Source organism: Belonocnema kinseyi, chromosome 8, assembly GCF_010883055.1.
Source record: "Belonocnema kinseyi isolate 2016_QV_RU_SX_M_011 chromosome 8, B_treatae_v1, whole genome shotgun sequence".
In the NCBI taxonomy this organism is placed as follows: domain Eukaryota; kingdom Metazoa; phylum Arthropoda; class Insecta; order Hymenoptera; family Cynipidae; genus Belonocnema; species Belonocnema kinseyi.
The window spans coordinates 38,261,168-38,277,107 of record NC_046664.1 but is presented as its reverse complement, the minus strand read 5'-3'; the positions used below and the strand labels follow the sequence as shown (position 1 = coordinate 38,277,107).

General features: G+C 30.7%; 1 protein-coding gene across 2 annotated transcripts in view; it reads right to left on the bottom strand.

Moving 5' to 3' along the window:
* The window catches only part of LOC117179144 (sestrin homolog), a 592,084-nt gene that overhangs the window by 458,860 nt on the left and 117,284 nt on the right, over positions 1-15,940 (bottom strand). For both annotated transcript variants that reach the window (XM_033370823.1, XM_033370824.1), the window contains exons 2-3: positions 5,359-6,556; positions 1,563-2,661 (exon numbers count right to left, since the gene is read on the bottom strand). In XM_033370823.1, the coding sequence (XP_033226714.1) occupies positions 1,563-2,661; positions 5,359-5,603 (1,344 nt within the window). In that variant the 5' untranslated portion in view covers positions 5,604-6,556. The remainder of the gene's footprint in view (positions 1-1,562; positions 2,662-5,358; positions 6,557-15,940) is intronic.

Sequence of the window (15,940 nt, the reverse complement as noted above, 5' to 3'; positions counted from 1 at the left end):
AGCTGAACCTTTTTTTTTTTTAATTTTACATTAAAGAAGGTTCTCAAAGTACCTAAGGCCTTGACGATTACATTCTCATTCCCATAATCGCGCTTCGCGCTCTACTGTTAGATTATAGAGGCTCTAATTTAAAAAAATTTGGGTTATCGAAAAATTTGACTTAAATAGTTTTAAAATATATTTGGTATCTAGTGAAAATTTTTGGATCTTTGAAAAAATCAATTTTTCTATTTTTTGAAGATTTTCAAATTTCGAAAAGTCTTAACTTTTCTAATTTTCATCAAAATAAAAAATTTTATTTGAATAATTTGCAAGTCTTTTACCAATTGATAAGAAACTTTGACAAAAATTTATAAAATTTCAACAACAAAAATTTCAAAATTTTGAAAATGCACTCAATTTTTTAATTTGGTTCGAAATATCTGATTAACGAACTTAGCCTTTATTTTGGGGACCTTCAGAAGTGTATCAAATGCGGACTCGATTGGACAAATTCTTCAAAAGTTAGCGTGTATGCAAAAAAGATTCTACCTAATGTTACATAAGAATCTCAAAATTCGTAACTTTGAAAATAATGAATTTTTTTTAATTTCGTTGTTATCGAAAAATGTTATGGATGTGATTTTCAAATATATTTAATATTTATTCAAAAATTTCCCTTAAAATTTATTTATTTATTTATCAGGAAAGCAGTTTTATCTATTTTTTAATTATGAAAATTAATCATATAACGTTTTTAATTTTCATCCAAATGAAACATGTCATTTGGATAATTTGCAAGTATTTTTGTCAAGTATCGGAGACATTGACAACATTTCCTGAAACTTGAAAAAATGATCTAAAATGTTGAAAAAGCTCTAATTTTTTAAATTGTGTGCTAATCGAAGAATTTGGCTAGAATAGTTTGAAATGTATTTGGTATCTACTGAAAATTTCGAATAAAATTTTTGAATTTATGAAAAAAATCATTTTCGCTATTTTTTGAAAATTTTCAAATTTTTAGTAAGTATATAACTTTTCCAATTTTCATGAAAATTCAACATTTTATTTTGATAATTTGCAAGTCTTTGACCCATCTATAAGAAACTTTAACAACAATTTATAAAATTAAAAAAAAATTTAATTTTGAAAATGCTAGCGTGGCTACAACAATGCATACAGAGAGACAGACAGACAGGCAGTGAGTGTCGACACGTAAAGATCCGTTAAAAACCAGAGATTGATAATTTGGACGATTAAATTACATTCTCAGGAATGAGAATGTAATAAAAATGTAAAGCACACTTTTAGTTCGGATTAAAATGATGTATTAAAAAATTATTTTATCTAAAATTGCAAAACAACTCTCATTTAAAATTCTGCTCAAACAAATATAGTACTCATCTTTACAAAAAAAAAACAAATAAATACCCTTTTGATTAAAGCTGATGATTCTCAATAAGGTGTGTACAAATCTGTTTCTAATCCCGATAATCAGTGTATAAATAAATTTCATTGCTTTCGAAACATTAAAAGTTGCAGTGGAATGTAAAAAGTAAATTGAAAAAAGCAGACTTTCTTACCTTGACCATCTCGAGTATCTCAGCACACTTGATCCTGACATTCCGAAAAGGACAATTGACACTGAGTCTCAATATCACGGGCAAATGAAGAGTGACCATACTCAAGTATTTATTCGCTTGAACCTGTCGTGGCCCATCAAGAACATTGCCGAGATTCAACATCCTCCCAACTTCGCTAGGCGTTACTTCAGGACTTTCAAAAACTCTGCCGTTTTTAGAAGACACGTCTTCATCCTGCGACAGGGGTCTCTTAATCTGTCCAGCGCTGAACTTTCTATCCTCAGTATTGCGCAAATAATCTGGCACCTGAGTTCTTTCAATATTGATTTTCTCCTCAGTATGTTCTAACAAATATAGCGATTCATTCGGCTCCAAATTCATATTCTCAATATCATCATTGCCGAATCCTTCAAGTGTATTGAAAACCACACCATCCCTCGATCTTAAAACATCTTCATCAAAGGAAACATCTTCTCCTTGGTACCTCTGAACTCGTTCAATTTCGCGAATATTCAAGCTTCTTCGATCATTAATCTGTTCACTTGCTGTTCGCAGACTAGCGAAATTGTCATCAAACTTTGGACTCTTTCCATATATTCTAGTGTCAGAGTCCGGCTCATAATTTTCATCAAGCTGCTTTTGCTTCGCAATTTTGATTTTAACGGGGTGTTTTGTTCGTTTATCATCTTGGCTGAAATCATTGAGAAGTTCCGTTGAGGCACAAAACTTTCTCTCGCTTTCGCTGCTGGAACTGAAGCGAGTCTCGGAATCTCGGAACCTCAGACTTCTAGCACCCTCGAGCTTAAATCCTTTGCCCTCGTCGGAGGAATTGGAGTTAGCCAGCTTCTCTCCATTGTTGTCACCAACGTTGGGTGTTTTGCAAGAAGAAGAATCATTAACTCTGCCGTCGATGCAATCGAATGAACCGGACGGATACCTCTCTGGGGTCTCGACGTTCCCTTCTCTTGGAAAAACCGGGTTCTCGGTGATGCTCTGGGGGAAGAAACCCTCCGTTTTGAATGAGTCCTGCAGCTGAAGGTGCTCGTAAACGTTTTTCTGAGCGGACTTGCTTGGCGAACGCTCGATGCTCATGTCATACCTAATGGAAATGTTTTGCATTCATTAGATGGGGAAATGAGTACAGAGAGTGAATTCGTTTCATTAATCAAAAAATCATGCCTGTTTATATTTACAAAATGAAATCAACATATCGTCGCTTCAGAGTTACACTCTAAAATTAAATCAGCATGTGAATCATTCAAGACAATTTTTACTGATTCAAATAATGTGGATTCGACAACTGAAAAACCAATCAATTTGGACTCACTGAAGTCAGTCATTTCAAATTATCAAATCTGTTGAATTTGCAACTAAAAAAGGTCCATTTTCAACCAAAAATGGAGTTATTAAATTTTCGATTAACAACATTAATTTTCAACAAGAAAAACTAATTTTTAACATTATAGTTTAATTTTCAGTAAAAAAAATACTTTTCAAATAAAATTATGTATCTTAAACAAGAAAAATGAATTTTTACCAAAGCAGTTAAACTTTCGACTAAAAATCAATTTTTTTTAAAATGAATTATTTAATTTTTTGTTTAATAATTTTTAACGAGAAAATATGAATTTTTGACCAAGCAGAGAGATCTTCTACAAAAAAAAAAACGAATTTTCAACGAACAACAAAATTTTCAACTAAAAAAATATTAATTTTCGACAAAATTAATAAATTAAAAAAAAATCAATTCTCAACCAAATAATAGAATTTTTAACTAAAAAAATGGGATAAACTAATTTTCAGTTAAAAAATTATTTTTCTACATAAAAATGAATTCTCAACCAGAGATGTAATAGATGATATTTCAACCAAAGATTTAAATTTTAAATGAAAACAGATGAATTCAACACACAAAAAAATTAATTTTCAACAAAATACAAAAAATATTAACCAAAAAGTTGAATTTTCAACTAAAAAATATTCATTTTCAGCAATAGAAACAAAGAATTTTAAACAAAATAGTTAATTTTGCAAGTAAGAAGAACAAATTACATCTTAAACTAAAAGAAAACATAGTTTTACACAAAGCAGTTAAACTTTCAACCAAGAAATCGGATTGGCGCAACAAAAATTAATTTGGCGCCAAGATTAATTTTTTATTAAAAATGACGAATTTCCAATAAAATACATGAATTTTAAAGCACCTAGTTCGAGAAATAGTTGAATCTAACTAAAAAAACATGGAATACATTAATTTGTAGTTGAAAAAATTATTTTTTACAAAAAAATATTAATTTTTAAGCAAAAATGTGACAACTAATATTTCAAACAAAAAAAGATTTTAAGATGTAGTTTCTACAAATAAATGCGAATTTTCAGTAACATACGAAAATTTTCAAGCAAAAAGTTTATTGTTCAACTAAGAAATATTAACTTGAAAAAAAATTTCAATAATATAGTTAATTTTTCAAGTAAAAATATCAACTTTCAACCAAAGAGATGAATTTTCAACTGCAATTATGAATATTGAACCAAGAAATTTAATGTTGAACAAAACAAACCAACTTTTAACCAAGAAGTTTAATTTGAAAAATTAAATTAAATTTGCGCCAAGAAAATTAATTTTCAATCAAAAAAAGATTTCAATTTAAAATTTAAAAAACAGTTGAATTAAACCAAAAACGACGAATTTTCTATCAAGTTGCATTTTCTACGAATAAAGACGAATATTCAATAACATATATACAAATTAAGCTAAAAAAGATAAATTTGTTACAAAAAATGGAATATTTAAATATTAAGTTATAAAATTAATTTTTAAACAAAACAAAAAAAAACGGCAAATTTTCAACAAACTAATTAAATTTAAAATCGTAGTGATGAGCTGTTATATTAAAATGATAAATCATTATCTAAAAGAAACTAATTGTTAATATAATACTTCAAATAATTTGAATTTCAAATACAAAAATTAAAGTTCTATACTGACAACCGAATTTCCAACAAAATAATTAAAATGAAAATGTCTTGGATTCGCTTTAAACACAATAAAATATTTCACATCCTTTTAGATCGTTCTGAGTATTTGAAAGTTTTTAAAGCTTTTAAAAATTCCTTAGAATTTTTTCAAATACCCTTTAATCTTTAAAATTCTTTGAAATCCCTTCAAATTATTGAATTTTATTTAAAAATTCCTCTAGAATCTTTTAAAATGCCCTTAAATATTTCAAATCCTTTAAATGATTTTAAATCGCTTATAATGCTTGTTAAACCCCTCAAAACTTTTACAGGTTTTCGACAATTCCTTCAAAGTATTAAAAATACCCTAAAATCTTCAAAAATTTTGGAAATCCTTTAAAACTTTTTAAAGCGCTTGCAAATTCAGAGTTTTTATAAATACCTTAAAATCTTTAAAATTCTTCATAATCTTTCAAAATACCCTCAAATATTTCAAAAGAATTCAGAAAAATTTAGAAATAGGTATATATATATATATATATATGAATTTATTGAATTTATTGAAAGAAAAACGACGAAAGTTATCTTTTCATTCTCTGATTTGCGGCCATCCTATTAATGCAATACTAATTAATCTTAATTTTTTGTTAATATTGTGCGACAATATTATTTTCTTTTGTAAAAATATCTTAATTTAGGTTTAATATGTAGTATTAACACCTTATGGCAGTCTCATAATTTTTTGTAGGTCCCAGAATATCGGCTAAGTTTAGTTTATTTCAACCTGAAGGAGGGGCCCAAAATTACACATGCTAATAGATGTTATATTTTTGTATACCTTCCATATTGCCCTCTAAAAATTCCAGCTGAACAGGGTCGCTCGTCCATCTCAGCAGTTTCTTCCCAGTGATTAGGGCTGCCAACCCCACCCAGCCAACCCTCAACTGTTGTTCTTGCATTTGCCAAAGCGATGTCCCGAGCAATCTCATCTCGGGCGCAAAGGGGTGCCAAAAACCTGCTGACCAGCTCGACTTCATCTCCCTTTGTTCCCCTACCAATCGGTGGACTCGGTTCCTTATACATTTTTTTGCAATATTCTCTCTTATTCTTCTTTTAAATCTCTTCGCAGATCTTTTCACTTTCAAAGCGACTTCCAGCTCGAATATTCTCTTATCCCCTAACTTATCACGAATTCTAGATCGCTAATTAATAAATCGGCCCCTGATCAACAAGGCTTTACGATTTTTTATAACGACCGGTAAAATACTTGACGATTATTTTCATCCAATTTCTCGTACTGCTCGAGACAACTTAACACTTTTCAGTCAAACAAAAACAATTAACTCTAATCCAACCATCGATTACAATCGCAAAAGAATCAATACGATCCTTTCTCCTTCATCGACAGAAAATACTGGCGAGGTAAATTTTTTAACTTTCACAAATTTAAATAACAAATGCAATCACAACTATATTCCCGTCCTCTCAATGTTATTCAATTCTTCTCTTCGTCTGTTTTTTACCAATGTGAGTTCGGTAGTCGACTGATCCGGTTTTCGTCCAAATTAATTTTTGTTACTTTGCTCGATGATTGCATCGAAAAAGAAAGGTTTTATTAGCGATGAATAATTGTACCGGTTCTGAAGTTATGCTCAGAAAATTGGTCGTAAATGGATTTCTACTGTGCTTGGTAGTTTCGATATGAAAATGGAAATCGACTCAAACAACGTCTTCGTCGATGGAAAACCTTGTTAGGTGACTGAAGAAGGCATCTGAGAGAAGCCTCTCAAGAGGAAAATTTCCGGTCTCACACAATTCAATTTCCTAGCTTTCTCCACAAGCTTCCTTTCGCCTTTATAAATACATTTGGCGCCACCCTTTTCACATTTTTGCAACGATCCTTGGACTAGTTTGTGATATGAGAGTCCTCTTGCAAATTTTCCACGTTAAACCCCCTTTTACCTATTTTTTTAAATCAATGCAAATTGTGTTCTAGAGTCCACAGGTTGTCCTTGCTAATGTTCTTCAGTTGCAATCTGTAACAGCCAGAAGAAAGTTCATATTAGAAATTTCATTTTGAAACAAAAAGAGAGAAATAGTCGAATTTTTTTAATTGATTTTGGTAAATAGTATAACTGATATTACGAGATTTCAAATCGGATTTAAGAAATCAATAATTAATTAAAAATAATCAGGAGAAAATACACGCACGTGATTTTTTTCACGCAATTTTTATAGTAAAATAGAAAATTAATATTCAGACAAAAATTCTGCAGGTTTTATGAGTTCAGACTTACAAACAATGAATTTCTGTCAAAAATTGAATGACTCTTTTCTGAAATTCGAACTTTTACCATATGGATGTTTCATGAGGGTCCTCGGCGAGGGCCCAGCTCGGTTGTCCTTACGAATCAACGATTCAAATTTCAAAGTCCAAAGGACGTATATTTTTTTGACACTACTAATTTTAAGATTTCATGAGTTTAGACTTGCAAACAGCGAATTTCTGACAAAAATTCGATAACACTTTTTTGAAATTCGAACTCTGACAATATGGATGTTCCATAGAGGCCCCCGCTGGGGGCCCAGTTCGATTACCCTCACGGATCAACGATTACGATTTCTAAGTCGAAAGGGTAAATATTTTATATCCTAAAAAATGGACATAAAAAATACGTTTTAAAATATGGTTCATGCATTTTAAAATTTCAAAAAACTATAAATACATCTGTCCCGAAAACAACTTTTTTCCTGCTTTCTTTTAAGAAAAAAATTCTTAGTTTCATGTTTTATGAAAATTTTCAAATGTTAATAAAAAATTATATTTTCCGTCATTGTAAAAAGTTTTATAGTAGTCTACAACGTGAAAAAACAAAATATTACGCGAAGAAAAAGTATAATCGATTTAAATTATTTATTTATTAATTATTTTATTGATATTCCTGTTAACGGTTTGTATATTCTACATTTACAAAACGTCGTATAATAATAAATAATTTGAAAAAGAGAGCTTAAAATTTGGTGCTTTAACTTTTCTGAACTGTAGCTTATGAGGATGGCTTTTCCATCAAGTTTCAATTTGTCGGTTTGACGCAGCGGTTAGCACTCCCGACTGCTAGGAGATAGATTTAGGGATAGATTATGTAGGTTCGATACCCCGTAGCGTTAGAAAATTTATTTGTAATATAATGTTTGAAAATGCAATATATCTATTCACTCTACACAGGACTATTAATATCTGCAGACAAAATATCACAATCAATTAATATTTATTTTTTAAATAAGTTTTTCGTCATATGGTTAGAGTATAGCAGTACGGTACTAGTTAGCACTGTCGCAGTACTGTTGCCCATGGTGAATTTCCTATTGGAACAGTACTGTGCTAGTAGCGATATCCAGTGCTGGCCCAACACTGACAGCCCAGTACAAAATAGTGTTATCATCCCAGAGATATGCCAGTACAGCTGCCAGTACTGGCAAAAAAAACCAAGAGGGCTTTCATGGTGGCAACCATGAGGGATCTATGAGGGAAGCCCATGTTGGGCCCCTATGGATTAGCATGTCGTTTCCATAAGGAACCACGTCTGGATTGCCCTCATGGATTCCACAAGGCATGAGGGCAATCCATGTGGACCCTGACGGGGGCCCCCTTCATTTTTCCACACGGGCTATAATAATAGAAAATAAAAACGAGGACAATATTTCTGATAAATTATTAAAATTTATATTTCTACTTCAGAATTCATATAATATATTATTGCACGATATACAGGGCAGCCAATCAAACTATTTCATTCTTGTTCAAAAATATTTTTACAAGATAGCAATGATAAACGTTAGCATGCCCTATTATGTTTTAAACATTATAAATACTGTTTGAAACCTAATTACTTTTTGTTCAAAATAACCATTTTATATGGAAAGAACTAAGATAACAAAAAATTGTTTAGGATTGTAAATCTTCTTTTAAATCTAATGTTTTTTGTGTAAAATATTAATTGATTGATTTACTAATTTGAATATTGATTCATTGGAGACTGAAAACCTTCTTCGAAATCTACACCGATTCTGGTCAAGAACCGATGTCAGTATGAAATTCCAACAAAATTTAAAATTGTACAAAAATGGTGAATGTAATTATTCTGAATGGTAATTGATTTATTTTTCTTTAAAGTAACAGATTTTCGGTGAAAAACGTTGAAATAACCTTAAATTATTCAAAAATTGTAAATATTCTTTGTCTATTATGTTAACCAAAAAAATACATTTTTTTGAGTACCGAGTTCAACAAGAGAATGAAAGTTGCATTTGCCCAACAGTAGTAAGCCCTCTAAAGTTTTGTTTGATCAAATTATATCTTCTGTTTTGTACATGGATTTGAAAATTCAAACTTTGGAAAACTTAAAAAAAATCATATAACCAAAAAAATTATATTGAGTTTTCTTAGGGACTGTTTTTGCTGCTGAATAATATTATAGAATTCGAAATTAGAAAAGAAAATTTGTGTCCAATGTCAGAAATTTTTTTTTATTTCTGCCACAAAACAAGTTTTTTGTATTGTGTAAACTAAAAATAAAAAAAGTCTAAACATGTATTCAAAATTTCTTTAACTATGATTTAAAATTAACATATTATATAAAATTATTTTTTAATAATGATATTAAAAGAAAAGAATGTGCCTATCACTCACACTATAAAAATCGCAAGTAAGAACTTCAAAATTTAAAAAAAGTGCAGTTAACACAATTATAGGAACTTTTTTTTGCAAATTTTTAGAAAGTTCTATAATTTGAGCACAAATTTATTCTTTAATTTCTCAGTCATTATTATTATTCACCACAAAAAACTCTACGCACAAAAAATTCAACCTCACTTTTTGCCACACAGAATTTTTTTTCAATTTTCTCAAATTTAAATGTTTAAATGCATATGCATTATTTGTGAAGTGATACCACCTTAAAATCGGAAGTATTCGGATCATGTTCAAATTCACATATATTATATCTACTAATGGTCCTTAGGTCATGGTGTAAATTCAATTTTTAGGTGGTATCCCTTCATAAATAATGAACCATACCAAACAAAAGAATTAAAGAATTAAATCTGAATTAACTCAAATTCGGAGGAAAAAATTTCAGAGAAGAAATTTTCCAATTTTTAACTTAATTTTAATCATTAAATTCTCCATATCGATATTTCCGGTTTTACATGCAATTATTGTGCAAAAATTTTTTATTTTCTTTAAAATCTGATATTTTTTTTTGTTTACTACAAAATATATTTGCAGTATATAAAACGCCGACATAATTTAATATTGTTAAAATGTTGTGAAATTTTTTAAAATATGTTTTTTTTTTAAATAACCAATTTCATGTGAATCTAACTTGACACCGTTCAAAAATGGAACATTTTGTTCGAAATTTAAATATTGTTGTTTAAAGATACCAATTTTTGGTATAAGACTCTAACGTAACCTAAAATTGCTTCAAAATTATGAACTTTTTAAAATTAAGTGATTTTTGTTTCAAAATGTCTTTCCGGTAAAAAACTTGAACAAAACCAAAACGGGTAAATTGTCGAAAGTTTTTGAGTTTTTGAAATATAATATTTTATATTAAAAATACCAATTTAGAGTAAAAAACACTGACATAGCCTAAAATGATTGAGACTTACGAAGTACGAGAAATTTTCAATCTTCTTCGAAACTTTATGATTTTATACTAAAATTCTTTTTAAAAAATATAGATTTCTAGTAGAAAGCACTTAGATAAAACGTATATAAAATTATAAATAATGTGTTGTATAATTTGAAATATTTAATTTAACCGCGCAAGAGAATTAAAAAACACAAATGTTTCGCAATTTTTCTATAATTTCTCTTATTAAGAGGGATTATTTGTAGGTTTATTGTTAAAATTAAAAAATTTAAAATGTAAATTAGCTTTAAGTAATGAAAAGATAATTTTTCTATCTGAGTCATTTTCCTAGATAAAAATCCGAAAGCTTTTAAATTGTTTTCTATGAAATAAATGTTAAACTTTATTCAAGAAGTTGTTTGCAGCAGTTTCGTCAAGTAAAAAACACTCGACAATCATAATATGCACATTTTCGATATTTATGTCACGTATAATATTGTTTATGATCTTAACACAATGCTATAACATTTTAGTCAAGCTATGATAATTTGGTTTGGCTGTACAATAATTCGTATACACAGTTTCTAATTTATCGCGGAATCCGGGAAATATATGGTGTGAAATGATAATAGTCATAGTAGATAACACAGAAAATTGAAAATTTGATGGACTCTCTACCCAGACAAATGTCAAATTGAATTAATTATTTACACGAATTAAATTTCATCAGTATATTTATACTTTTGATAAAAATCCTATCTAATTTAATGAAACGAATTTCTCGAATCGAAATCTCGCAACACACTTGATAGACCTTCCTTCCAAGCTCCATCCATCTAGAAATCATATGCGTTTCTATCATCATGCTTTTATTATGCCTGCATCAAATTCTGTCCATGAAGAACTTGTATCAAATCCTATCTTCCAAAATTTTGGAGGCTACCAACAAGTGCTATCCATAGAGAAATCTTATTCTATCTTCCACCATTTTGGAATTTAATATCAAATTCTATCTATCGCCAAATCTTATACTTTTCTGGCCGCAGATTTTCGTTAGACTCCTATCAAATCTGATTGCGGCACAGGATTTGTATCTTCAAAGATATTATCCAACTCCATTTATCGAGAAATCTTATACAGTCGAACTTGATTGGAGTAATCAAGTTCAACTTGGGGAGGATGTGCCTTTAGTAGGGTAGGGATATCGCGTTGTACCCTAACGGTTCGCGTCATGATGTTGCGTCAGTTCACTCTCAAGTGGGAAGCATTGAGTAGACAGAGACTGCAGTGATCGCAATTTTGGTATTTTTTCGTACTGTTAATGCGTCGCGTCGAAAATCGGATTGATTACCTTTGGCGCACTTATTAAAACATTTTTTTTTTTGCAATTGTTTACGATAAATGATAATTGTAAAGTACATACAGATATTAAAAAATATGTAGTTTTAATTCACATTTTCGATGTTGCAAAATAGTAATTTGCTTATGGATGCTGTTGTCTTCGAGTAGTTTAAGCAAACGAGATACAGAGTATCTGGACTGATTATTCCAGATACAGCTCGCATTCACGAGATAATCAAAGCTCCGCAAACGTTTTAAGCAGGAAACATATTTATTTTAACGTGTAGCAGTAAAATTGTAGCAGCATAACTTATTTGTGAATTTAAAATTAAACTTTAATGTTCGTACCCGAAAAAAAAACAGATAAAGGGTATGAAATGTCGATCAGATGATACATTCTGTCAAGTTGAGATTACGTTCAATATTTTTAATTCAAAATAAGAAAGTGGTAAGTAATCGGAGAAAGAATGATCTGTAATCTGAATTTAAAATTATATCTAATTTAAGTTACTTAAACTCAAAAAAAATTTTAATTTATAAACATTTTGTCAAATGTGTTAAGTCAATAAACCTGAAACTTAAGTTCATTGTTCCCTCCTTTAGACGGAAAAAATGGTTATCCTATTTTATTTAAGGATAGCTAATTTTGATTCTTTGGAAATGTTCCAAAATCGTAATATTCCATAATTACAATGTTGAAAATATATAGCCGTCAAACATAGTCTTGAAATTCCAATGCGCGATGCGCATGCTCTCGGACGGTTTTTACATCTGAATGTGTTTCAGTTTAACCTACAAATATTTTTGCGCCTAACATTTAAAAAAGATAGTAAACGTTTGGCATAAATATCTGCATGTTAGGTGTTACAATCTTACCCCTTGAACATCTACATTCAATTATCCATTTTTCTCCGTAAAAATGTTCTCATTGCATAAAAATTTAAGGAGTTGTAATAATAATATCTTGGTAGAAAAGTATACGACTTTTTGAGGAGTAAAATCCGATTGAAGTGTTCCACGTTCTGGAAAATAAGATTTGAATAAAAGTCTGGTACAAATAAGATTAGATCGAGGTTTAATGAAAAAGTAAAAGATTTTACAATGGAGGCGTAGGTTTAGATACAACTCTGGTGAGGGATAAGAGTTGATAAAGTTTCAATAGAAATATGTTGATAGAAGAGTATAAGATTTCTCAACAGACAGAGATAGATGAAACCTTCCGAGATTCTGGAACACAGCATTTGATAAAAGTCTTCTAGGGTTGAGATTAAATAGAGTTTCAATGAGAAAATGTTGGTAGGAAAGTATAAGATTTTTGGAAGAGAAGTATTCGATAGCACCCTTGCAGGTTCTGGAAAATAGGATTTGGTACAAGTCTGGTGTGAATTAGATTTGACAGAGTTTCAACACAAAACTGATGATAGAAAAAGTAAAAGATTTTAGAGCGAATAGAATTTGTTCGAAATTTTTCTGAATTTATAGCCATAGGATTATATACAACTCTCGTGAAGTGATAAGATTTGATAGAGTTTCAATGGAAAGAGGTTGTTGAAAAGTATAAGATTTCTTAACAGATAGATTTAGACAAAAACTTCCAAGATTGTGGAACATAAGATTTGATACAACACTTCTACGGCTAAAACTTAATAGATTTTCAATGAGAAAATGTTGATAGAAAAGTATATTTCTCGACATATAGAGTTCAATAACCACTTCAGAGATTCTGGAACATGAGATTTGATAAAATTCGTGTGAAATTGAAAATTCAATTGAATTTAACATTTAATAGAGCTCCAATGAAAAAATGTTGGTAAAAAAGCATAAGATTTTCAGAAGAGTAACATTCGATAGCAATCTTCTAGGTTCTGGAAAATAGGATTTGGTATAAGTCTGGTGTGAATGAAAAATGTTGATAAAAAAGCATAAGATTTCCCGATTAATTTGCACAGATCTGATTTGATTTCTATAAAAATAACATAATAAAGTGAACATGAATGCGAGATATCGTATTGACTATAATTGAATTGGAATCATTAAAATAAGCGTTTTACAATGAATAGGGAATATTGCCTTTTTAGTAGGACACCGTGGCACACTTCTGATACACATGTATTCATTTTTTTTAATCTTATAAAACTTTTTTATCACAGCGGGGTAATACTGGTACATAGAATAATGTTTTCTGCGTGAAAATTATGTTTTTAAATTCATTCAGGTTACTATAAGAAAACCCCTAAACGAGTTAATAGAATAATGAAATCAGACCCTGAAGTTCAGGAGCAGAGAAATACAGAAGTCAGCATAACCGTTTGGATCAGCATTTATAAAATGGTAAGATAGCAGAAGTCGAGGTCGTTTGCCCCTGAAAAGTATAATATTGATGACCCAGGTAACTGCAGTGTGACCTAATGCACGGATATACATATTTGAGATCCATGAATATAGAGGTATATTCCTAGTGTTGGGTAGTCTATCTGTATACACAATTAAGCATGTGCTCGTGTGTAAGTTAGATAGCCATCGGCAAATCGTGCTCTATCGTTGCAGCCATCATCATTACGGTGCACCATCGTCGCTCCATGGCTATTGCTATTGCTATTGCCATGTAGCTATTGCTACGCTCGCCTCTCTCCTAAAGCCCCCCCCCCCCCAACCCGCACCTCTCACTATTTCTCTCCTTTTTATTTTATTTATTTTTCCTTTCCATGGGGGATCAACTGTATGGTTACCACCAACCAACTCAGGACCGTGTAAAAAGTCATTATAAGCGTGGAACACAAAAAAGCCTTCTCAAGCCATTTAAACTTTAAAAAAATTCGTTTACTTGACTATGTCCTCGAAATAACTGAAGGAGTCCGATAACTATGCCATGACTCTCGGAATATCATTTCAATATTTTGATAGTCATGGAATAATTCGCGGACTCTTGTTATTATTTTCAGGATTGTCATAAACTCTGAAATAAAAAGTATACCACATTTTTTTTGACAGTCAAGGAAATTTTTGACAACTTCCCAGGTGGAAATTCACTACCGGCCAAGTACTGGCCCAGTACAGCCTGTCGGAGTTCCAGTACTGGCTAGCTGTACTGGACCAGTGCTGTGCCAGTACTAGCTTGTAATGCTTGGCGGTACTGGCGTGCCAGCACTGGCACCGTACTGACTGCCAGTACTATGGCAGTACTGGAAAACCGCTGGCGTACGAAAATGTCGGAGTTAATTTTAAAAATGATAAAAAATTATTTAATTGTTTTAAAGACTATCCATTCATCATCATACGACTGCATATCGTCCAAATATTATTTATAATTACAAAAATATAATTTTCAAACTATTTGTTTAATTTTAACACCCACTATTTCTATAATCTAAAGATATAACAAAAAAAAAGGATTTAAAAAATAAGTAATAATTGACTGCGAATATTTTTTCAATATATGTTAATGGTACAGCTGAGAATGAATAATACATATATTACATTTTTAAACATTATATTACAAAAATAAAATTTCTAACGCTAAGGGGGATCGAACCTACATATCTATACCTAAGTCTATCGCCTAGCAGTCGGGAGTGCTAACCACTGGGCTAAACTGACAAGTTAAAACTTGGTGAAAAAGCCATCCTCATACGGTACAGTTTCAGAAAAGTTGAAGTACCAAATGTTGAGCTCTCTTTTTCTCATTATTTATTATTATACGACGTTATGTAAATGTAAAAAAACACGAACTTCTAACAGGAATATCAATAAAATAATTATTAAATAAATAATTTAAATCGACTAGACCCGTGTAGAAATTTCCCCGGTTGGCCCTAATATAACAAGGTTTCTGGTCGGATCCCGGCCGAGCTACCCTGGCTGGGTTTCATGGACAGGAACCGGGCGGGAGCCGGTCGGGCTACATTTTTTTCGAATCACGTAGTCTGGGGCCGGCCGGTTACTGGCCGGGCCAACCCTGGTTATATCCCATGGTCGGGAGCCGGCTGGGCACTGGCCAGGTTAATGTTTTTTTTTTAGAAATTACACATTTTTTAAGAGCCGAGATATTATCAAAGACGTTATTATGGATGCTAGATGAATTATTATTTGACAATTATAATTTAAAGATTTATTAGACCAGTGAAACAAAAATGAGCTTTTTTAAATTCTTTAAAAAAACATTAAATTTTTTCGAATAATTTAACATTTTAAATTAAACTGTTATCGATTCTGCTATGTGCAACAACAGAAATGATACAATTTTTATAAACTTCTCTATATTCAGACAAAGTTTAGCCTGTACAAATTCAAATTTACCGCCATATATGGCGCCTGCTGTGTCTTTCATCTGCATAGACACTCAGTACGAGGGTAGTTCAATAAGTCCTTAGAATGAAGTATAAAAACAATTTTTTTTTGGGTAAATTTTTTTTTATTTTTCAACATAATCTCCTTGGAGCTCTA